The following is a 25,453-nucleotide window of genomic DNA, read 5'->3' as shown; positions in this document are numbered from 1 at the left end:
GAGGGAGTAAGACGAGAAACTTTTTAAAACAATTTATTTTTAAACCAATTGGAAAGCTGAAGGACTACATAAATTGCTTTTCCCCTAAAACACAGCATGATAGTCTGCAGAAGATGCTCATTTCCTACAGGGCAATGGCCTGAAGGGCCAAGGACAGAAAGCCCCTCAGTGCCTGGGCTGAAGTGAAATTTATCCAGCTCTTGAAAATCTTTACAACTGGCAACTGCAGCCATTGCAGAATGACTAGTTATTCATTATACACTCTGCAGTTCTATTTGCTCGTTCTCAGAAGGTTTAGGGAGTGTTGGTGTTTCTGGATTGCACGTAGAATATTTCAGAATGGAGACATTGAATACACTAACGTATTCTCAATAATATGCAATGCTATTTGACCGAGATTGGGTAAATTCCACTGTTTTCATGTAAAAGGAAACCTTGCAAGAGACCGTGAATGCAGTCTGTAGGCTGGAGATCTTGTGACCTGTACAACTGAGACCCTCTGGCACAGGAGGCTTTGAAAGCCCACGGCCAGGGATGTGTGGAGCAAATCACTGCCACTGGCAAACAGTGCGAATTAGACACTAACGCAAACAGGCTAAGACTCATTGTAATGGATAACGACAACATGCCATGTCCAGTTCTGGGCTCCCCAGTTCAAAAAAGGCAGGGATCTCCTAGAAGGAGTCCAGTGAAGGGCCACAATGACAATAAAGGGCCTGGAGCACCTCCCTTATGAGGAAAGACTGAGTAACATAAGTCTATTCAGCCTGGGGGAAAGAAGACAGAGGTGAAATCTGATTAATGTTTATAATTATCTGAAGGGAAGTGTGAGGTAAATGAATGAGGCCAGGCACTTCTCAGTGCTGTGCATTGACAGGCTGTTGCTCCTTGTCCTAAAACTTGAACATTGAATGTTCCATAAAAGTGTGTGGTAGAACTTCATTACAGTAAACATGACAGAGCATTGGAACAGGTTGCCCAGAGAGGTTGAGGAATTTCCTTCTATCGAGATATTCAAGACTCATCTGGACGCCTACCTGTGCAACCTATTGTAAGGTATCTGTTTAAGAAGGGGGTTTGGACTTCATGATCTCGAGATCCCTTCCAACCCCTGCAATTTCATGATCCTTAAACTTCCTGCTGCATTACTGATATTCAGTTGCAAACAGAAAGTTATGTTGTTAAGCAGCATACATGCAAAATAGAAAAAACCCTTCTTATTATTTCTCTAGGACTACACCCTTACCATGTACTTCCAGCAGTCCTGGAGGGACAAAAGGCTCTCTTATTCTGGAATACCTCTAAACCTAACTCTGGACAACAGAGTAGCTGGCCAGCTCTGGGTGCCTGACACGTATTTCCAAAATGACAAAAAGTCTTTTGTCCATGGAGTGACGGTGAAGAACCGAATGATTCGACTCCATCCAGATGGGACAGTCCTTTATGGCCTACGGTATGTACTGGGTGTTTCCTGCTTGTTTTAAATCAGATGTATGGATTGTGATTTTAGGTGCAGGTACTATCAATGCGCTCCTTTTACTTGGTTTCTCACTGCAGCCTTAAAAGTCAGCAAATATTCCAGATACTGCACAACAACATATATAACAGTTTTCCAGGAGTCATGAAAATTACTTTTCTTAGCTATAGCTAATAAAAATGTCTCTTTCAGTTCTTCTGAGCACGTTAATGCTACTAATGAGATCTTTACTACAGATCTTGCCCAGTAATCTACTATAACTTAGATAAACCCTTCTAATATTTCTCACATAGTTTTTTAGAGTGATATGAAATATCACTCTAAAAATATGAATAATATTTCTAATATGAAATATAAAATTTGGGAATCGTCTGAAGTAGAGAATAAAAAGACATCCATAAATTTAAATGAATTATTTGAGGATTATCAACATGTCTGAATATAGGTTTTATTTAATCGGCCTTGATCTAGCGCATCACTGCTTCACATTACAACTGCTACTTTATACAAAACAACCTATATTCACACCTGTAGAGAAAATATATTCTAGAAAAGAACAGCTATAACGTAATAATGTTCAAAATATTGAATTGAAATTAAATTATGTATTATGTTGAGATGGCTGCAGAGCTTGAGTGAGCTTTGGATTATTTTTAAAGTTAAAAATAGCTTTGCTGCAAGGCTGTGGAAAAAACACTACCTGCTTGAGACGACTTTGATTGCTGTTATCATTCAACAGCAAAAATCCTCAGAGAGCATAAAACCAATAACATATTTTGGTAAATCCAGGGGGGAAAAAAAGCATTAAACCTAGATTAAGTGCCTTAAAATTGTACCTAAGATAGGAGTAGGAACGGAAAAAAAAAAAAAAAAAAGAAAGAAAAAAACTGCTGCAGCAATTCAAAATGAAAGTAATATTTGAAGAACTATAACTTACATCTTACAAAAAAATAAATGTTTGATGTGACCTCTTAGTCTATAAAATCACAACCTTTCAAAATATTTCACTCCTCATGCTCTCAGAGAACCTTCCAACTCATCAACTCAAGCTTCACAAGAAACAAACAAAAAGAATTTAAAAGCTATTTATTATATTGGCTCATCATAATTTTTCTTTTGAACTCGTTAGATTAAAAGGCCACGCACTGTCTACCAAGGCATGAAAGGTACTTCAGTACAGCCAAATCTGTTCTATTGCTTCGGCTGTAAAAAAAAGTAAACCAGAGACCCATGAGGAAACAGCTGAGAGATTACAGAACATCATTACTACCTGCTAAACAGAACATGGGAAAAACACCTCTTTCCCTTCAGACCTCCTATTGTTCCTTTCAATCAAACTGAAAATCAGTTCAGCAGAGCAGTTATGATGAGAGCACTTCTTTGCTTGAAAACCTCCCCAACACAAACACAATATTGCATGTATTCCTCATACCTGCAGCCTTATCATCACCAGCGAAGTGCAGAAAGAGGTGCTCTGCTGTTGCACTGTTGGCCACATTCACAACTCTAGCTGCTGAGCAGCGATTTTCCCTAAGACAAGGCTGCTGTTTAGATGCATCAGGCAAGCAGTGTTCACTCTGCCAGCAAAAGCACGTGTAACATTCCAGCCCCACAGGAAATACCTGACTGAAGACAGAGGTAACAGTGAGCAGAAGCAGAAGAGACATTGAAATAAGTTTCATACCATAAATGGCAATTAGCACACTGAACATTTTGCATCTATTAGCAGCCACCGTCCTTACACTAATAAGCATGCCACCATCAGCCTGCAGATCACCTTCAGACCACACCAACAAGAATTTCTTTCATATCAGACAACATATTCCTCACAAGAGAGATGTTGCAGAAAGTATTCTGAGGTAAAGTTAAACATTGCCTGTTAGAAAATTCAGCACAGCTCCAATCTTCACCTGCCGGGTAGAGAAGAAACTCTGTAGTATATTGTTTTGCATCCAGCTTCTATGCAGCATACAGCACAAGGAGTACCACCAAAACTCATGAATTGTGAGCTTAACTTCCATTACTGAAGATGGAACGCTGGACTGGCACAACTCGAACAAGACAGAAAGCCCCAATTGTATAGCAGGCTGGAGTCCGAGCTCCAAGCAAATTCCCAGTCTACTCAGTCATGGCCTTCAGTCACCCTCTGGGATGCTTTAAACTTGCTTCTCTGCATGCCTTCCATTCCCCATTTTCTATTTTCACTCCAGAGTTAACTGTGCCTTTTCAGACTCAGATATGATTTTTTATTGGCTTCTTTAAACAGGAACTGGAACAATCACAGCAATGCTAAATAACCCACTCTACCTGCATCCACCTGCTCAGCAGTTTGGCACTGATGCAATGTTCAGTTCCAACACAGTTAAGTTAAAATAAAGCACGATTAATTGTCTGACTTTACGGATGAATAAACAAGGGAAACATACACTGAATGCACTGAACTGGTTTTAGATCATATAGCAAAATGTTATCAGTTCCCTATGTCTCCATTACAGTACTGTTTCTGTGATGACACAAACAGTTCTTTTAGCTATTTTTTTCTTTCAGCTGCTAGATCACAACAGATTGAGGAATGATGTGCACATATCTACTTATACAGACACAGAATGCTCTTAAGCCTTCTGCCCTCTAGAGATGTGAATTAGCATTATGTTTCTTAATGCAGACGCTACTTCTGCTTATTATTCATGGTAGTGAATCATGTGTAACATTACTAACCAACTCTTTCATTCTATTGCCCAAACAAGTAAATGCACGTAAACATATATAACTCTGTAATCATCTTTCCATTGAATTTCTTTTCAAACATGCCAGGGAAGCTGAGTGCAGCTATTAAGTATTATATACCTGACACATTTTGCTTCAGTCTCTATCAAATACTCCCATGAGCAGCAATTATTATTTTTATGGTGTACTGAAATACAGTGCCCACTTACATCTTAAGGCAAAGAAAATTCCCTTTAAGTGCAAACCTGCAGCATGGGGACGTTGGCGTCTGAGACACACCTCTAGCTTGCTCCACAGCAGCCTGTGAACTAGAGTCTTCTTTTCACTTCCCCACCCTCCCAGCTTTAGTAAATCATCAGATCACACAGCTGTAATCCTTCTTGCGCTAGCAGCCTCTCTCATTACTGTTTTTTGGGTTTATTTGGCTATTCCGGTAAGATTCTCTAGAAATCTCTTCCAAAACCTTAGATGTTCAAACCAGCACATGACACGGATGTTTCTTTCCCCCTTTCTTTTTAGTAAGATGCTATAGATATAGTTTATCTTTAAAATATTTAATTTGTTGTATGGAACTGCATACTCAAATTCTTACATCATGGTATTACGAATGGAAGCTCTGATATAAATAATTCTTCCCTAGAATCATCCTGCTACTTCCTAATTCATTTCACCAGTAGAACAGTGGCATCTCATTGCTTCTGAAACATCATATTATTGTCACATTGTCACAAAATAAATGCAGAATTTAATGTTTCATGTTGAAAAGCATAGGCATGTCCTTCAGAAAATATTGGCTAAGGGAGCCTTCTGTGATACCTTTACGCATGTCTCCCTTCCTTCTGATATTCAAACACAAAGCTATCTGTCATCGTTAGAGGTGGTGTTGATTCATTCAAGCAGAGGGACTGAGCATGCTATGACAAGTATGAGAAGGACTGGACCAGAACACTTCCAGTTGTTATGTTTAGTAAGACCATGTCTTACTGCTGCCACAAGGGTGCATTTTGCCAGGCACCGCTAGGAGAGGGCGATCTTTGTTTTCAGTGTAAAGACTTATTTCAGCCTTTCTCACATGCAGGTCTACTAGGTCATAACTATTGCAAATACTGCTAGCCAAGAATTCATATATTTTAGTACAGTGATATTTGACTGCTTTGTGGATTGATTCTGTGTTGTCTTGATTTGAGACTACTGAGTTTTCCTTCAAACACCCTCATGGATTTGATTAAAAGAGTTGACTGGTCCCTCTTAGGACACACCATCACTGCAACAGGCAGCCTGCTCACACTAGTACTCAATCTATTGTCACAGAATAGCAGAATGGCTTGGGTTGGAAGGGACCTTTAAGATAATCTATAAAGCTGCTATAGGTAGGGACACTTCCACTAGATCAGGTTGCCCAAAGCCCCATCCAGAATGATCTTGAACATCTTCGGCACAGGGGCATCCCAGAACCTTGCTGGGCAACACATTCCAGTGTCTCACCCTCCTTGTAGTAAAGAATTGCTTCCTAGTATCTAATCTTAGTCTGCCCTCTTCCAGTTTAAAACCATTTCCCCTCATCCTGTCACTATGTGCCCTTACAAAAAGCTCCTCCCCAGTTCCTCCACTGTCCACATTGCCTACAAAGACATTAAATAGCATCGGTCCCAGCACCAATCCCTGAGGAACATTACTTGTCACCAGTCTTCACTTGGACATTGAGCCATTGACCACAATTCCCTCAGTGCAACCATCCAGCCAATTCCTTATCCAGCTAGTGGTCTGTCCATCAAATCCATTTTTCTTCAGTTAGGAAGCCAGCATATTGTATAGGACAGTGTCAAACCCTTTGCATGAGTCCAGGTAGATGACATCAGTTCCTCTTTCTTTATCTACTCAAGCTGTAACTCCGTCATAAAAGGCCACTATGTCACCACCCATGTTCAACTCAAGCCAAAAAAACAAGATAAATGCATTAATTCTAAACGATAAAAATCAATGGCATCTAACTGAAAGAAAAAAGACTTTTTATCTCACACTACAGAAAACATAGGGCAACTTACAAAGAAATATAATAGTCTTGGAAACAATACAGCAAGACTTTTATTCCATATGTCAATACCAAGAGATTTAGCAGCAGGTATTAAAACAAGTTATACTGGAGTAAAAAACCCAGAAGAATAAGATATTATTATATCACAGCCACAACAGAAAATTTTTCTTTCACCATTACAACATTCACCTATGTTTTTGGTAGAAAAAGGCAAGAGATCATCTAGAAACTGTAATCTCACCTATAGAGTATATTTTTAGAAGTGCATATTAGTAGTATATGCTTTTATATAATGCTATTTTACAGATAGATATCGGTGGAGAATATTAGTATGTTAACATACTGTAAGTAGCATACCTCATATTGAGGTACACGCATTTTCCCCATTTTCCCAGTTCATTAGAAAGCTATTTTCTATCCATTTCTCTCTAAAGATACTGATAATTTCGAAAAAGAATTAAGATTGTACTTTGCATACTATTAACTTCTAGCCTGGTGAGGACAACTACTATTGAGGAAAAAAATAACTACTCAAAACGCAACCTCATTCTGATTTATATTGATAGCAGTCAGCGACAACAACCAAAATCAAACCAAGATTTTCAGTTTCTGCAATCAAAATCAAGGAGGATGAAAGATAGGGGAAAACCTCTAGCTTTTCTACTGTTATAGGAGCATTAGATAGGTAAATAAAAAGTCATAGGAGAGGCAGTTGATATTTTCCCAGGTACAGAGACCTGCACTACACTGAATACACCCAGATCTCTTAATAAGTTCCTTCTTACATATTGTTGGCCTAATTTAGAAGGAGCTGCAAGAATAATTTACAGTCTAGAAAACAGCCAAGTCCCTGAGTAAAATAAAAGAAAGTGACAGATGAATTACGCCAAAGATACAAGAGAATATTCTCTATTTGGCACCTTTTCTTTTAGTATCAATATACATGCTTTAATAATTGCCAGGCCAAAATTCATTATAATATGCTAATAAAAACGAAACAGACAAAACCTGAACCAACTGAAAAGTTTATTTTACAAAACCATTATTAAGGTGGCAATACTAGGTAATGTGATAACATAATCTTACCTTAAACTGCAGGTCTGATAATATTTTCTTCGATTCAGAAACCAGCCTTCACAGACACAAGGATATCAATACTTCACATGCAATTTATGCTGTTCTGGGTATTGTTTGATTTAATTACAAGCACAACCACAAATCATCTTTCAGAAAAGAATCTAGAAGCATCAGAATTACTGGAACTATCAAAAGCCCAAATGAAGAGACAAAAGCATAGGCAAATGCAAAGCAACTTAAAACCCACTCAAACTATGCTAGGAACGTCTACTTAGGAATAACCTACCCAAGAGTAACCACCTAGGGCTCCAAGCCAGCTGCAAACTATTTCTTCATCTATGTATGGGTAAATCATGAGGAAACAGCATCCACCTGAGCTCTGGTAGAGCATTGCCTACCCCTCAGCATGCCTGGTTTCACACTGGTTGTCTCATCACAGGTCAGAGCAACTCACAGCCACTGATGTAACTACCAAAAGCACTTTCCATGTGAAGATGTCAAAGACCAACTTTTTTAAAACAGGGAGGTAGAAATAGGCTTGTTCCAAAAAGGCAGTGATCATTTTCCAAGAAAATACATATACTTTCTTGTATCACCATCATTTCTATAGATCATAATGAAAAGTTTATCATCTAGAAGACAAGTTACCCACTGAGAGTATGCTGACATCTCCCACGCATCACAGAACAAGCAGAAGAAATTTGGTGAAGTTCAGAATCCTTAGCACTTTTCAGGCCTTCCAATTTAACTATGTGATGATCACATCTGTGTCACTGATGGCTCTTTTAGTACAGCCTCTGAAAACCACTTCTGAGGGTGCAGTCAAAAGAGATTACATATGCAATATTTTTCATAAACTTTAGATGAATGGATTTGTAAACTATGCAAGACAGCGTGATCAAGTGGTTTTATTGGAAGCATAAATCATGAGATCTGTGATCTGCTTCCAGCTCTGTTTACTAGTATATTTGGGTAAATGAAGAATCTGCAGAGCAAGTATGCTATGGAAATCTTAATTTTTTTCATTCTATTAGGCGATGTAGGTGATGTAGGATGTATTAAATTTGTCCTGATGAACAAATCTTTCTCTGACGAAAAATCTTTTTACAAAAGAAAGTCCATCTCTCTGAGATTTTTCTGTAAATTTGGAGGAAATGTGCAAGCATTTTCAAAGGCCTAACAGCTCTCCAAAAAGAAGTATCTATGCATCCCTCATGCTGTATTTAATAGCTTTAGTATATTCTCAGTGGTAATCAAGACACAAAAAGACTTCACACATTTATTCAAATTAATTCAAATAATATTTCACCATTTTTTCAGAATTTTCTTTGATCAGAAAGTATCTTTGGAACACACCTTTGCAGTCCTATGAAAATAAAACACCTCAATTTTGATTTTGTAGCTAATAAACTACTGTACAAGAGTATTACCTTAAGAAATCTTCCTTAAGAAATACTTCTGACTGTCATCTAGTCAGATATTTTCTCAAACAGGAGGAGAAAGAAAATCACAGATTGTATCTTAAGATACCCCAGTTAGAATTATTTGAAATAAAAGTGACTACTGGCCTGTTTTATTACATGCTCTCCAAAAAAATAAAATAGACAGCTCTAAAATTAGCTGTTTTTTATTTATTTGTTGGGGGAATAACACACCGTAGAATTGTGGATCAAGTATTAATTATTTCTTCATTTGAGACTGCTAATTCTGTTCTTAATACAGTAATTGCTGCTGCTGCTTGATACAGCGTGTACAATTAGCCAGCTTGCAGAAAATTACTAAAATGGAGAAAAAATCCTAGATCTTAGATAGTTCAATCTAAATTGGCACAAGACCACACTCCGATTGATTTTCAAAAGGTCTGAGCCAGACAGCGTCGCCTTCCCTGTCTGCTTTTGAATCCAAGGAATAGCAATTTCCTCTAAAACACTGGGATGAGCCAAAAAAGTATAGCAACTGCCTTACCTAAAATGCTTTTTAAAAAACACAAAGATGATTTTTAATTTTTAATTTATTTTTTTTTTAAGTTTTAAAATAACAGCTATCATGCAAGTGTGAGCAACTAGCAAGCAGCATCTCCCACAGATTTCTCAGTGTTACCTGGGAGCCCCCTGCTGGGACTTTGCCTCTAAAAATTGAGCAGAGAAAGAATTTTGTTTTGAAGGTGTGACACAGATGTTTCAGTAATATTTAATGACTCTATGTATGGTATACTATTATCCTTGAAGTCAATGAATTCTTAACTGCTCACAAGCAAATCACTAAGTAGAGGAAAAATAAATAATTCTCCTCTGCACAACAAATTGATTTGCTTTGTATTAGTGAAATAATTTAAATGTTTAAAAATACTCCTACTTCTGGAAAACATGTAGAGATTGACTTGGACAGCCTACGCGCTGGATAGAAAGGATCCAAACATGCAGATGGTCTGTGTGGCTGTCACTGTGGATGCCATGAACAGAACTGGATTTGTTCAGTCTGATTAACAAGAAATGAAAACAACAACAACAACATAGCACTGGATGAACATTTTTAGGACTGCAAAAAAAGCAAAATGCCACAATGAATCTTCATCTTTTAAGGAAAAGTAGTCTTTTTATTATGCCACCTGATTTAACTGCAACAAGCAGACAAGCTTTCAGAAAGTTATCAGGCACACAAGCTTCTCTTCAGGGCAAACAGAAACAACAGCTTTCAGGTTAATTACAGGACAATTGCTCTGAACTCACAGATCTGCTGGTATATTACTTCAAAGCAAAACTCATATAAAAGATCCAACCCATACTGCAGCCACTACCTCCTGGGTGTCAACAAGTACTCCAGTGCTATGCACTGCACACTTATAATACATGGAACAGTACACACCAGCTTTCCCACAAATATTTTATATCCATATCTTCTCACTCTTCTGGTTATGAGCAGGGCAGTCATAAAGATGAAAATCCATATTCCTCTATGAAGATGTTTTGTAGGAGTCCCTGTAAACTGGAGATTGAGATCTCAGTGGTGGAATGGCTGTTTCATTCAGTGTTTTCTCAATGGCAATGAGAGTTTTTATGAGCAGTGAGCTTCTGCTGTTTGATATGTATATAAGCCTTCATTTACCAGTGATTTTTTATTCTATTTCTAATTCCTTCCTCCATTATTTCTTGATGACAAAATGTCAGGCTTATTTTTAAGATGTCAGTGAAAATATCAAAGCACTGTCTTGAAAAAATTCAAAAGCCTGCATACATACAAGATTATAAGTAAAGCTGTCTGGACACAGCACAGTCCATGAATTTTCACTGACATGGGGCATAAATCAATCTTCCACCATACCCAGTCACCTACTGATTTTTTTTTTAATCAGCTTAAGTATTATTTGCAAAATTGAATTGCTGTTAGTAAGCTTAAAGAAAAACTTATGGCTGTGGCAAAAGGAGTTAAATGACCAAAAGGAAAACCTTACTATAATTCATCCCACTAATTTCAAGGACACACTTATTTTGTGAATATGCAATAAGGTGTAATATTTAGGTGCAAATATTCCACTTTCCCATGCAGTCCTAAGTTATACCCAGGCAGAACATCTTAAACTAGTAGAAGCTCCAGCATACAAGGCATTACTAAACCACTTTTCGGATCTCTCTCCTGGAAAGGTTCCTAATTCTCTCTCCTTCAACCATTCTGTGAAACCTCAGGGTAATGGTTTTAGAATTTGAGTACAGTGTAATAGCTCCTTCTAATGAACAGTTTGCAGCCCATAAGAAAAGGCAAGAAGAAGCAAGAAAAAGATGATGGTGATTCTGGGAGAAAAAAAAAAAAAAAAAAAAAAAAAAAAAACTTAGGCCAGAGGGGAAAGGAAATTGTTCTCTATAAATTACATATTCCATTTTCATCTTAATCTGCTGGGGGTAAGTAGGGAAGGAACTTGTTTGCTTATTTCTGAGATAAGCCTTCCTGTTCTTCAGAACAAGGGAGTTTATGATGCCACTGAGCAGCCATCAAGGCTGTAGGTTATTAGAGTGCCTTTTCTTTAATCTTAATAGAACACTGAGTCTTAGCAATAACCCGTGATTCAACTACTAAACATGAGAATAATAGCCAAAACATGTACAGGATGGAAAGCGGATGGATCAGAATTTCAAAGCAATACAGCTTTGAATAATAACAATGTCTTTGATATTTTCCTGCATTTTCATTAAACATCTGCATTAAAGAAGGCCCATGTGACTTACTGTGTCTTCCCTCATTAGAATATTCCAGTGAAGAACTACTGAACTATGAAATCCAAAAGAAAACACAGAACAGTAGGTGAGCAGAATATCTCACTTTGTATTTCTCTTTCGGCCCAGAAGAGCAAACAAGTAAAATTATCTAGCCACCTCTTGGGATTTCAAGCACAATGCAACAGCCAGGTTGTGAAAGAATAACACAGAACAAGAATTAAGCATCACACAACCTGATTTTATCTGCAAAGTTCTCCTTCATGAGTCAGACAACTCGAATATAAAATGATAACGTATGTCATAAGCTTCTATCTTAATTTCATATATTTAAGTAATGATAAAGTACATCTCTCATCTAAGCATTATCATCAGATGCAAAGACAGAAGAAATAATTATGAAAGCTTGTTCTATCTTTAGGTCTTTTTGAAAGGGAAGTTTTGTGGTATTTTTTTTTTATTATATCATTATTTTTATTGTTGGAATAACCACATTCTTATTGAAAAAGAGGCCAATTCGGGCAGAGAAAAGGATTGTAAAGGCCACAACTGAATTATTGAAAAACATTGAGATTTTTGCTTATTCTGTCTTCATGAACACTACATAAATAAAGGCAGAACAGCATGCATTTTATAAAGTCTACCATAGCATGCTTTTAAAGCTAAATAAAAAATGAATGGACACAACAATAGATTCTGACTGTGAGGAATTATATGTCAACTATTTTTTACATCAAGCACAGATACATTGCAAGGAAAGAACTAAAATCTGAAGAGTCCAAGTCTGCAGAATATTAAATTTTATTTGAGCCAGGATTAAAGAAGGCTATAAGAAAGCCTGATACAGGTCAAAAGCTGAGCCTGAACTAGGAAATTCTCAGAAGGACATGAGCAGTGTCTGTTGTGATGAAAAAGAGCTGAGTATTTCAGTCTTGTATTCATTCAGCCCCATGATTCAGATCATAAAACATGTATATTTTATTTTCATCAAGTCTTTGATTCTTAGCTGGAGGAGCCGAGAGCTAATACATCCTCATAACATATAGCTTGCTCACATTTCACAGATGCATGAAATCTTCATGAATATATTCATGCCACCATTCAGAACGTAGATAGTCTTCATGATTTTAGTGAAAAAATCAAGAAGGGAAGTACCATAAATGCAGCTCTAAAGTCAAAATGAATATGCAAAAAAATCCAAGAAGATTCTAGTCATACCTCTTACTGGATTTCAGATGGAAATTGGCATAGTTTTAATTATAGATTGCCAGCCCTTTGCTGTGTCATAAAGTATCAATAGTGTATCATGAAGCACAGAGTGGAAAACTTGAACACTTAAGTACATGGTGGTATCCTTTACTCTCCTACTTGAACACATGTATATGCCCACCTCTTTGGAAAAGTTTCTCTTTTTAAACAGCAGACAACACAGACAACCAGGCAGTCTCTTTCTGTAACTATTAAAAAAGACATTCACAGTTTTAAAAGAGGGGGAAATGCAGACAAATAAGATCTACAGATATACCACAGGGAAAACTTTTATGTGAGTATGTCATCTACAGGACATAAAATACTTCTTTATTTTATGAATCATGTAGTTAGCTTCTGAAACAAAAGAGTTTATTATACTTAGCCTGTGTTCTTTCTTTATGAGGGATTCAATTTCCAGAGCAGCAGTGACATTTTGTGCATTCAAGATACTGCATAACTACATTATAGTCTTCTGGATCACTGATGCATGCAGCAAATAAAGAGGCTAAGAGTAAAAGATATTAAATTTTTATTATAACTGAAGTCTAAAACCAAATAAAATGGGACAAAGCTTCAACATTTGAGTAAGTTGTTCTTCTCCCAGTCCTGAATTGAAATTTGAATTTAAATATGCATATTTTTTCGCCAAACTCTGTGTAACAGCTAGTATTACTGAAAGACTAAAAGAGTGAACCCTCCTCCCCATATGTGCAACACATCCAAATATGCAATATTGATCCCCTATCAATTTAAATTTATTAATCTCTCTACCCTGAAAGATCTCCTCATTGAAAAACAATATCTCACTGGCACAAAGCTGATTTTCTTTTCAACATGACCCACTCAGGAGAAATCTGCATATGACTCATCAGTTCTGGCAGTCAGGAGAAGTTGATGCTTTAAATACACCAAAGCTACTCACTCTCTGGGACTTATTAACATGCTCCATCTTATGCAAGTCTAGCCGAAGACCTGGGTGAAAAGGACGAGCTCAAATAAATTATTCACACAGATGAGAGTACAAATACATTCTTTTCCTAACCCATGCTGTGCTGGTTTTAAATGGTCACTCCTAGTTCACTCCAAGTATACCTAACATCCTCTCTGCTTGGGACTACAGATGTCATACAGATGCTAACTGAGGTTGCTTTGGTGAATTCTTCATCACCTATTTCAGCCACTACAAGCCAATTATTATCTTACCCTCATTAACTACTAATTAAAAAAAGAGACTCACAAAGGCCATTCAGGGTGCTCCCACAATTGCCTTACACTGATTCAAAATTACAGAATAAGTCTTGGGCCAAGCACAATGAAAACATTCATTTCTTCTCTAATTTATCTCGTCTTCCAATTAAGATCCATTGACAGGGCTTGATTATCAATCGGCTTTCCTGTAAGTCAGGGTCCTGAAAGAAAGCAATCTAATTTCTTCATTCATGTTTTATACTGCCATTGAGGTCAATATTTCGGCAAAAGTAAAGATCCTCTCATTAAGCTCATAGTGTAAGATTTTTAATTTTAGTTCTGCAAGGAAATTAGTCACCGCACATGGTAGATTAACTGCTTGAGCTCAGCTTCTTCAGGTGCACTTGAGTTTCCACAGAACATATGAATCAAGATATAATTACTCTGCCAGCATCACTGACTGAAATTATTAGTGTTCACATTCTGCTACTCATCTGGGACAAATGGGGCGTGCTTACTATCTAGTTAAAACAGAGGAGGGGAAGGAGGGGAAAGCTAGGGAAATCCATATGTAATGAAGACTGAGAAATACTCCAGAAATTGGCCACAATGTTAAGAATCACTTCAGTGATCCGGAAAAGCTTAACAGTTTAAGCTCTGCTCTATGAGTGGTCAGAGCATATTTTGATTAGGTTCTGCAGTCATTTACATGCACGAATCAGCACAATGTCATATTTAAGGAGCCATTTATTGTTGCTATTGCAATTTCTCCTAGTTGATACATGTTGATAATAGATTTTATAGGTGAGCCCTTTATAAAGCTTACAAAACTTAACTGCAAATACTAGTAGAAAACTCTTGCATCAGAGTTTCTCCTGTTCCTCATATTACATCTTTTTTCTCTACTGGACTTAACAGAAAATGCCACCTCCTGTTTCTGTTGCATTCTCCTGGGAGTAGGGACTAGATTCAAACCATGTTGGACAAAGATGTCCTAAAACCCTCACATCAGATTCCTTTGTACTTGAGTAATTACTGTATTCTACTTCCTTCTAGCTTAAAAAGCAGCAGGGCTCATTGGTGTCAGGACAACCCATAAGCAATTTGCTACTCACACTAACTGCTTAATAGTCAGAGGACACTCTACATTCAAAATCATTCTGCAGAGATTTAGAACCATTTGTTTTATTAAAACTGTATTCAAAACTAGTTGTCTCACTTTACTTTCCTCTTGGACCTTCTCTAATGCTAAGCAATTCTCATCTGTCTCTCACTTTTTGTCCTGCAATGTACTGGCGTTGTCAAACTGACCTACTTCTTGCAGTAAATTTCAGCTCCAATTCTCAGGCAATTTTTATTGAAGTATCTTGTTTGCCCTGGTATAGCTATAGTTCTCTTAGGATTTATATTATGAAATTTATTTTCATGGGTTTGTGGCTGGGCTGTAAAATTCCTCACTGTGCTGAAACTTGGATTACAAGCATCAAATAGGTCTATTTGCTAATATTTAAAAAGTTACATCATAGCATTTTAATGATTTTTTGTAATTCTAGATCTTTACAAGCAAGTCATTCATTTTCACAGTAAGTAGAGACATTTTTAATATACTCCGTTGAAGAGAAAAAGACCTTACATTACCTATTCACAGTGTGCATTCGGTTTAAGGCTTTGATTTTAGAAGGTGCTAAATCCAGTTAAAGCAAAATTCTTTCTTTCAGATTATTTCTCTTCCCCTACTTTTCCATGTTAGAGTCTCTCTTCCTCACTGCCTCTCACTTGGCCTCTACCCTGGGGCTTTAGGCTCTCCTGTCAGCAAAGGGTCAGCAAGCCTATTTGGCCTCATTTTGGGTAATTTCCTCACCCTATCCTTGCTTTGTGATATGCAACTGTTCTCTGGAGCAGAGTTCTAGGAGCATCTAAATGAAACTATTGAGCAAAGATTTGTTTCCTGAAATGGCATAGCCGTGACTCATTTTCTGACTGAAGGGAAAAGAAGTGGGATAAGAAGTAGATACTATGGCAGCCTAAGCAGGCACTGGATAGATTCTGTGGAAAAGAACATACATGAACAGAAATAATAATAGGGACTGCAATGCTCTTTTATTTGCTATTTAGCATTAATGGTTCAAGCCCAGTTCTCGATTGATTTGGCACTTTGTAGATTGAGTTTTCATGCCTAACTTTTGCCTGGAACAGACACTTTTATTTATGCCTCAGAGATAACCAGACATTCCTCCTCTACATTTGCCAAGTGTATTCACTCTCAGAAATGCTACTAGGTACACAAGGATGAACAACAAACTCAGAATGAGTCTTTCATGTACATTACTGCACTGCTAGTAGCACTAGCACTAGCAGAACTAGACAGTAGCACTGTAGTAGTTAATTCTTCTGATTCTTTTCAGTAGCATATTTTGTTTTACCACTTCAGTTATTTTCGTCTTAAAACAAACAAACAAACAAAAACAATATTTCAGCCCTTGAAAGACATTGCAGAATTTGATCATTTAAGCTTTTCTGGTTGTACCTATACTAGCTCAAGATATTGATCTCCCCAGTTGCTGTTTACATTGATGCTTGAGGTTACCTAACTCTGAGTCAGTGGTGTTTCATTTGAGGCTTGATGTGAGCAAATAACAGGGCAGCCTGGAAGGAAAGAAACATGGAACAGAGGAGGCAATAGCATCAAAATGTAGTGGGAGCCTTGTCCAGAGCATACAGTCTGTCCCTGCCACCAGTCATCCCGTGTCACCGCTATCCACAAGCAGTGGAAGGGATGACTTCTGGAGACATATGAGGTTACTGCATTGAAAACAAATTATTTCAAGAAAGGTCAGAAGCTGTCTGCACTGTGGGTTGACTGATCACTGTAGCATCAATGGTTGGCTTGGCAGCTCTGCCTAAAGCAAATACAACAAAATTCTAATGAAAGTTTGGGAGAAAGCTTTGATCTAATTACTATTTACCTGCAGTAAATATCCCCCTGCTTAAAACAAAGCATAAACAACATGTTTATTTACCCAGACATACATAAATGTACATAAGCAGATAAATAATATCACACCTTTCCTGGGAAGGCACACCATGCCATTTCTAAGAGAGATTTAAACTGTTCTGAATGTTTTATTTTTCAATTAAAAAACAAAAACAAAAACAAAAAAAAACCACAGATGGTGGAGAGGCAAATCAAGCAAACTCTCAGTAGTTTAGGATATCACTTAAACCTGGAAGAGTGTAATTATTTTTTCTTAATCTCATCTTTGTAAAACATAAGTAAAACTACCAAATATGATAAAACGTTTTGAACCCTTCTCACACCAGATCCTAGTCTCAGCTGCTTACAGTTTTAGCCCTCTGAGCTGAATATTTCTACTGTTTCTATGAGCAAAGATTAAAAGAAAGTGTATTTTGCATTTGCTAACCTAAATCCATACAAATGCTCTCCTTATAAACTTGAGCATCGTATCAAACTACATAGTCTGCAGTACTGATCCGGTGGTTAACAGCTTGTCTCCCTGGAATCATAGAGTCACAGATATATTTCTACTGCTTTTGTGAGGAAAAAAAAAATTTAAAGCCGAGTTATAATCGTTTCACAATAAAGAAAAAAAAATGTTAATCAACTCATCTCTAAAACAAAGTACCTAAATCTCTTACTAAATCCAGCTCAGGAGCCAATCATCCCTTTTTCTCTCAACTTCTAATGAGATCTTTGAAGACACTGGCTCATCCTAAACTTATAAACAAATGTAAGTTCTTTTTCCAATAGAATTTGATCAGAGAAGCAATACAGTTTGATGAACACAGCATGTACAAATACACACTATATTGTATAAAACACATAACACCAACCCTTGCTAATGCTCAGATACACCTCTCGCAAGTGGATTCCTCTCGTAAGCAGGTTCCTCACAGCGCTTGAAGCTGGGCATGCTTTCAGGGTCAGAGCTGACATTTTCTCCCTGGGACAAGCAGACAGCCACTAATCTCTTAAGCTTTGCTTTGAAATTTATAGTAGGCACGACAACGTTGTACATAGCACGGACAAAGAAAAAAATTGCATATTTAAATGCACAATGCCTTCTTCTACCCTTTCAATAACTCTGCCTACAAGACATCCCATTAGATCTCTAATATAAAGAGACAAATAGGACAATTACTCCAGTGATACAGGAATGAATTCTGATATCAAAAAGTTGCTATAGGATTAAGTTCCCTGATATTACTGAAGTTACATTAACACAGAAGCAATATATTACCTAGGATATGAAAATCTACTTCTAGTGTGTAATACAACCCCCCAGCTCCACAGTGGTTAAGAGAAGCATGGCTACTTTTAATTTTATTTGAAAATTTCAGTTTGCTTTCTTTTTCCTTCCCCTTAAAAGAGTTCACCTCAGTTCATATCCTCATCTATATTTATAATTTATTCTCTGTTGACTGAGAGAAAAAGAACAAACATTAAAATTTGATACCTTTTCTCCAACTGGGAAGAAACATCTCACAACAGAATTTGCATTGTTTAGCTCTGATCATCTCCACATTTAGTTGTTCTTCCTGTCTTAAATATTGCTTCTCTTTCTTCTTTGAGAGTTGAAGAATAGCTTTTTGACAGCATTTTGATGAAGTACTGAAACATAACTCCACTTCCTGCCCTCATTCTGAACTTAAACTGCTTGCTGCTGATGTATCAAAAAATATTAAGCTTTGTCACTTGTTACTACAAGATTTACTGTCCTGCAGGGAAACCTCTGTCAGTATTACACAAGAAAGCCTGGTTTGCAAATACTGGACAGCAATGTTTTTCTTTCATACAATTTTATTTTAGTCCAGAATAACTTGACAATAAGTAAGAATATGGTATTCACAGAGTCACACACACACAAAAAAAGCTAAGAGTGGATCAGATAATTTGAAATACAATAAATCATTTTGAAAAAAAAAAAAAGTTTTTTGCTTTGCATAAATATTATTTCTCTTACCTATTAGAACTGCTTACCTTCTTTGTTTAATTACATTTTATCATTTGTCTTTTGAATAAACAAAAGGATTTAAAGATAGTAGGGTAGAAAACAATGCACAAATAGATTATATTTGCTTCAACATTGAGATTGGGTGCTACTCATCATCCCCTGTGCCCAGGACACCATACCATGTTCAAAGCTGCAGGTCTATAGGGGAAATGGGAAGTCACCAGCTTCCACCAGATTTCCACATCTGATAGTCACCCTCCACACACTGCCTGACAGTGTTCCCCAACTGACCTTGCCACCTAGCATTATATGGCTATTATCTCTGCAAACTTCAGCTAAAGCCTTCTTCATATAGAAACAGCTGCTTGTTGCAGGACCAGAGAGCTTAGGGGTGGGAGAGTTATGAGAGGGAAAGCTGCTCCCCATTGTTTACTACTGAACAATTACCTTGTGTCAACAAAAAATTCTTGATATTATTAAGGAAGAAATTGCTGCTGCTTATGTCAGATATTCAAAACTGCAGAAGTCAGAAGTACAGACACACTGGCCATGAAGAAACAGCTGGCCACTGTAACCCTGTGGTCTAGAAAACATTATGTCTACTTCTGTACACATTTAAATAAATCTGGCTGATCCAGGTGAACTGAATTACCTTAAAGGCTGATTCGTTAATTGGGACTCTATGAAACCTCAATTAAGAAGCATGTAACTGTGACTAATGTTAGTTATATACGATCTTCAGCGTTATTAAGTAGGGTTGTGACAAATCATTACTGCACGGCTTTTTCAGTGTCTCTGAGTAAGACACATTTGTACAAGGCTAAACTAAATGAAGTCCTACCTGTTCTGAAGTTCTCAGCAAAAGACATTAAGAAACATGTAAATCAATTCAATGAGCAATACTCGAGACAAAAATCAATCTCAGTGGAAAAGCAGAAATATCATACTTTACACAGCATTACGCAGTAATTTCATGGGCTGGTTTGTCTGTCACAGCTCTTGCTAGACAGTTCTTATACACAAGTAGACAGATGGATTGTGAAGAATTAGGAAATTTGAAGCATGTCAAAATAAAGAGACACATGGCTTTTTTTCCCCCCTTTTATTCTATCAGTTCTGTGACAGCACAAATTATCATCCCAGTGCAGCATGTAAGTGTGCTTGACTTCCATCACATTGAAAGTAAAATCTCCAGATGTGCTCCTGTGGTGCTAATTACCATGAAACAGAATGATATCCAGATCCAGAAAAGAGGAATCTTTCTCAGGAACGAACTTTTCATGAGAAGGAGAGAGAGGCCAGTTAAATTTCAGGCCATGTTTGCCCATTCAAACTTCAGAAGTTGTATAAGCACATAAGAACCCTTTTATCTCATACACACACACACACAAAAAAAAAAGACAAACCTGAAACTGCAGATGCAAACTCACTTCTGTGAGTTTGAAAGCACCCTGCAAGTGATTTTCTTAAGTAACCAACAGATGATGTACATTCCATAAGATTTTGATTGCATAATACAAATTTGAGAGGCAATATACTATTGTCATACTGATAAACTGATTATGAAACCATAAAAACAATGATTCACATGCTACTAGTGCTTCCCTACCATGGAAAATGCACATGCATATCAGACAAATCTTAGAAAGCATTACATGAGAGCAGAATGAAAAATGGAACTATTGCAGTACCCGTTATAAATAAAAATGTGCAAACCAATTTGAAGATGTTTGAATTAAGAACACTAAAAATGAAATGTCCAAAGAGAAACCTCAAGAAATGCCCTTTAAAACACTCAACACTTTTTCTTGTAAAGTTTTCTGTCAAAATCCTACTCCATGATATTTAGTGTATGCTTTTAAGCTTTATACTACATTCGGTGTATTGTGCTATATAAATTATTTAATCATGCTTCACAAGCAGTTTTGTACATCAGCTATCCATGCGCCGTTCAGTATTTAAACCAAAAAAAAAATACACTACAGAAAGATTTACCTAATCAAACAATCAAATGCGGTTTCAAAACTGATTTTTTTCACCCTCCTCTTATAGGATTACAACAACAGCTGCTTGCATGATGGATCTACGAAGATATCCTCTGGATGAACAAAACTGCACACTAGAAATTGAAAGTTGTAAGTTACCGGAGGGAGAGGGTTGGCCATTTATTACTTGGCCCAAATTTAATCTGAGCTGCAGCCTCTGAAACAGAACTAGAGAGGTTTATCTCAGTTGAATAAGTGCTTATATACATAGAACTGAAACCTACCTCACTGAGAAATGCACACTCACACTCTAGAGCACTGATTAGGAAAGATGGGCTCTCAGGCCAACATTTATACCAGTTTATAACTTCTAATTGATAGCATCAATAAGGTGCCAGATGTTTGCCCCCAGTAAAGGACAAAAATGCACACATACTTTCAAAATTACTCTTCATAATCAAGTACTTCTTTTTTTGTAAAAGCATACTCAATATCAGCACTTAATATAATCAGTAGCATTTCTTTTTAGTCTAGATTTCAAATTGTTTGCGGCTTTTCCCAAAATGTCATCTTATAATGATTTTTAAAAAACTCTGCCAGGTTGAGAATTATTCTGTCAACAAAAGATTTTAATATGTAAACATCTTCAGTATTTTTAATGAAAATTATTTTTTACCAGAGAGAGAGCACTGTCTGAACAGAACCTGCTTATTTATTTAGAAAATTAATAATGATGTATTTTATCTTTAAGATAGTGATTTGGCACTGTGAGCAGACATACTGGAAAGAGAAGAAGGGAGTCACTATTGACAGGGTTCCCATGAAGCACATCAATAGCTGCAGTCAGGATTCACCACAGTTACATCACAGTTCAGCATTCAACACGTGCAAGGGAGTCACTGGAAGGACATATTGGTTGTACACCATGGTTAACCCTCCATTACAGATGCAGTAGCAAAACAAGATGAGCCAATTTGATATGCTTGGCTTGAATAAGGCAAACATGCATTAATCTTCCATGAACACCTGTTTTAAGTTAGCCCTCTCCTTATCTACATTGCTCAGAGATTACTGAAGCACTGCAAACCCACACACCTGTGTATGAACATTCATACAACCATTTTCTTCTCTTTCTTGGGAAGCAGAGGCAGTACTCAAATTTTAACTTCCCCTTCCAGTGCCACCCATCACCTTATTGTTCTCAACAGTCACTTTCTGTAGAAGAACGCTGTCTGGACTTCATAATCCAGCAGTACAGAGCCACTCACTAAGCTGCATGGTTGCCTTGCTTGTCCTTGGGCTTGGCAGTTTACTGCCTTTTTGGCACACAGAAATATTGTTGATGTTGCTTGCTGCTGCTTGGCTCATTTTTTAGCTTAAACATAACAGAGCATGCAATGAATACATTTGGAGAAGTCGTTTTTTGATTTTTCAAAATAAAGTGGATATATATAGTACAATAACAATCAAAAATAGCAACTTCATACTGAAGTCTCTTTCATACCAAATTCATACCTGAATTTATTTACCAGGATGTAGCTGATCTGAAGTCTCCAGTCCAGTCATGTTCTAAAGCTGATGAAAGTAAATGAGCATTTATCAGCTAATAAGCCAAATAGCAGGAAATGTCTGGCTCATGTCTCTCTATTCATAAGCTTTCACTGTAATGAAGCTTTGTAGGAAAGAATGTTCAGTGAGAATGGGCTTGATACTATCACTGAGACTTCATCAAAATCAAGACTAGCATCAGATCAAATAAGCAATTAAAATGCTAACGCTATCAGGGATGAGAGAATACCGTGTCACTCATGTGGCCAGTCATACGTCTCCAAAAGGAAATTGCTTTTCAGACCTTCACTCACTATAAATAATTCATGTCTTCTAGGATATGTATGTTCATATTTGTATCTATTGATATTAGTATCTGTTGAGCTGAATGAAAGAAATCAAAAATTTTGTTCACAATTTGCCAGCTGGACAAAATTTGTAGAGTGTTACCTCTAATGAGTATTTAGATCAGTTCTACTAGCAACTGAATGACTTCCCAAAAGCAGGAACAGGCTTAACTGCTACTAAAATCCTAGAGGTTTTGCCAGGAACACTGGCACAAATGGAATCTTTGACAATTTACAAAAAAAAAAAAAAATAAAGTCTTTAGTGTATACCAGCTTTTCTCCTGTGCATCTCTAAAACTCTTGAAATTATTGATGATGCACCTGGAAAAACATTCTGGACACAGTTCTAAGACCAAAGTGCCCCATTTTTGGGCTTCTGAGTAGAAGTAAACGAGTCATTTGAGTACTCAGCATTTAGGAGTCCACATTAATCTCCTTGAAAGGGCAAAATGGAGATGAATTAGCAGGTGACAACCACAACCACAGCCCCTCTGTTGGTGCCACACACACCAGACGTGATGTTTTCTTCCACAACAGAACCAGTTTATTAGGTTCCCTCCCTCAGCCTCTCACCTTAGATTTTTCATTGCATATCAGCATTTCATATTTATTTCTATTTTATAAATTGTTGCAGAGCAAGGATGAAAATCAAATTGTTAACATTTCCTTGGTTAGAAAATGTTTTCTGCAAGAAATTCTTATCCAACTTAGTCTTGAGAGAGACTGAAATTAAATAAAAGTGCCATTTAAGTAAAAGGGCCATGGAAAGTGGTGCTGTAATCAGTAAGATACTCCGGAGCTGCCCATCATTAAGCAGCATCCCTGACTACTAGACACACTGTGTGCCATGTGAACTGTCAGATTATCTCCAAAGTACTGGAAAATCTGGGGGGTAATTCTTATACTTTATACTACTTATATGTTAACTCCCATGGCACCAGGTTCCAGACCTGTCAACAAGACCTACAGTCTTGTTGGTTCCACCAGGAATTTAATAACAGTAATATTGACCTTTCAAATTCCTTACTTTAATTCTTAACAGTATTTTTATTCTTACTACTGTTACTAATCGTGCAAGGTAGATGCATGCAGAAAGAAAATAATCAATTAAATTAAATATATAATCAGCAAAAAGACTTGCATAGGTGTGTAAATCTATGCAATATCGATAGCCCTAAATCTAGTAGCTGACAACAGCATGTAATGTAATAAAGAAGAAATAGGCCTGATCTTTAGCTGGTAAAAACTATTAAGACTTCATTTCTGTCAATTAAAGCACTGCAACAAGAGAATCTTCTCTTTTCAATTATATGCCTTAAATGTTCTTTCCAAGTGAACGCTCTTTCTTCAGCCCCACCCTTTAAATTAGATCTGATCAGGAGAGACAGTGTAAGTGAGCTCCAAAGTGAAATACTTATAGGGAGAATTCAATGTCTGCAGAAACTGCACATGAAAATCGGGAATTTAAGCAAGAAGACAAAGGCAGAATATAAGAACTAAAGTATGAGATGATAAAATATCCAATCCTTCACTTAAACAGAAGTAGTTATTAAACTGATATCCACTCATCTGCAGATGTAAATACACAACTTGCAGGGAGATACATGTCTGAAGATGCTATCATGAGTGCAACAGAAACAGCAAGCAAAAATTTGGAAGAAAAATAAATTCCAAGACCAAGGCCAAGATGAACAATGTGTTCCTCCCTCTGCTGTTAGATGACCCTAAAAAAAAAACATTGAGATTTTGAGCAGACCAGGATTGTTACTCGCTCTCCTAGACTCGTGCACAAGGAAAGTGGGGCTGCTACACTGCCCTTTCACTTCCCATAGTTCTTCAACAAAATGAAAGCTGTCATATCTCTTCCATTTCAACAGGGTGCCAGGAAGATGGCACCTGAGCTAGTCCTCCCCCTGCTCTAGAGTGCTTCCTGCCATAGAAACCAAGAAATCTGGAGACTCATTTGGCTCCTGAAAAGCTCAGTGCATTCACAGCAACTCTATTCGTAAACAGAAAGGCAGAGTCATTATATCTCACAGGGATTCTGCTGGAATTAACCAGAGACGATTCTTTCAAAATCTAGAGCATTAGGACTTGGCCTTAATAGTACTCACTGGTGACTAACATAAAGCAATGCTAATAGCAGAGAAACAGCTGTGCGATGCAGGAATTGGAAAAGAGCACAAAGAATAAGAACACTGCCCTACTATCTAATCTCTCCAGTGGATCAGCCAGAGACGTGATGATACATGCTTATATTTAGCCCATAGAATACTTTAACTTTAAACAAATAAATAAATAAATAAATAAATTTTAAAAATCTGGCTTTCCTGAAGCTATCTTATAGGCTGATAGAAGCTATTCCTACACAGAGAGATGCATCCATCCAGGCAGAGAACACCACTTTGGCTGTACATATTCCTTCACACAAATAGTCAACTGCTTTGCTCAAGTACTTCACCTTACTCCACTTCTGTGGAAGCAGATGGGAGACAATATGAAGGCTTTAAATCTGTTTCAGTGTCTGACAGTGTGATGGCCACGAGAAATTTGTCTCTGTGAAAGCAAGAGATTTTGTGACAGGAATTGCTTTGTCAGCAGAGCTGGGATCTATATCAACCCAGTTCTCATGGCTCA

At 37.2% G+C, this 25,453-nt stretch overlaps 1 protein-coding gene and 1 long non-coding RNA gene across 7 annotated transcripts in view; one reads left to right on the top strand and one right to left on the bottom strand.

The window, feature by feature from the left end:
* The window catches only part of LOC125692289 (uncharacterized), a 48,328-nt gene extending 40,700 nt beyond the window's left edge, over positions 1 to 7,628 (bottom strand). Inside the window, exon 1 of the long non-coding RNA XR_007376564.1 lies at positions 7,326 to 7,628. This is a non-coding gene — a long non-coding RNA (uncharacterized LOC125692289). The remainder of the gene's footprint in view (positions 1 to 7,325) is intronic.
* Positions 1 to 25,453, top strand: part of GABRB1 (gamma-aminobutyric acid type A receptor subunit beta1) — a 91,402-nt gene that overhangs the window by 46,598 nt on the left and 19,351 nt on the right. For all 6 annotated transcript variants that reach the window (XR_007376559.1, XR_007376558.1, XR_007376560.1 and 3 more), the window contains exons 4-5: positions 1,233 to 1,453; positions 20,989 to 21,071. Coding sequence is in view for 3 of the 6 variants with exons in the window: in XM_048942586.1 (XP_048798543.1) it covers positions 1,233 to 1,453; positions 20,989 to 21,071 (304 nt within the window). In the remaining 3 variants the exon portion in view is untranslated. The remainder of the gene's footprint in view (positions 1 to 1,232; positions 1,454 to 20,988; positions 21,072 to 25,453) is intronic.

Source organism: Lagopus muta, chromosome 4 (genome assembly GCF_023343835.1).
Source record: "Lagopus muta isolate bLagMut1 chromosome 4, bLagMut1 primary, whole genome shotgun sequence".
Taxonomy (NCBI): Eukaryota; Metazoa; Chordata; class Aves; order Galliformes; family Phasianidae; genus Lagopus; species Lagopus muta.
The sequence above is the reverse complement of the archived record's forward strand: the minus strand, read 5'-3'. Positions and strand labels throughout refer to the sequence as shown.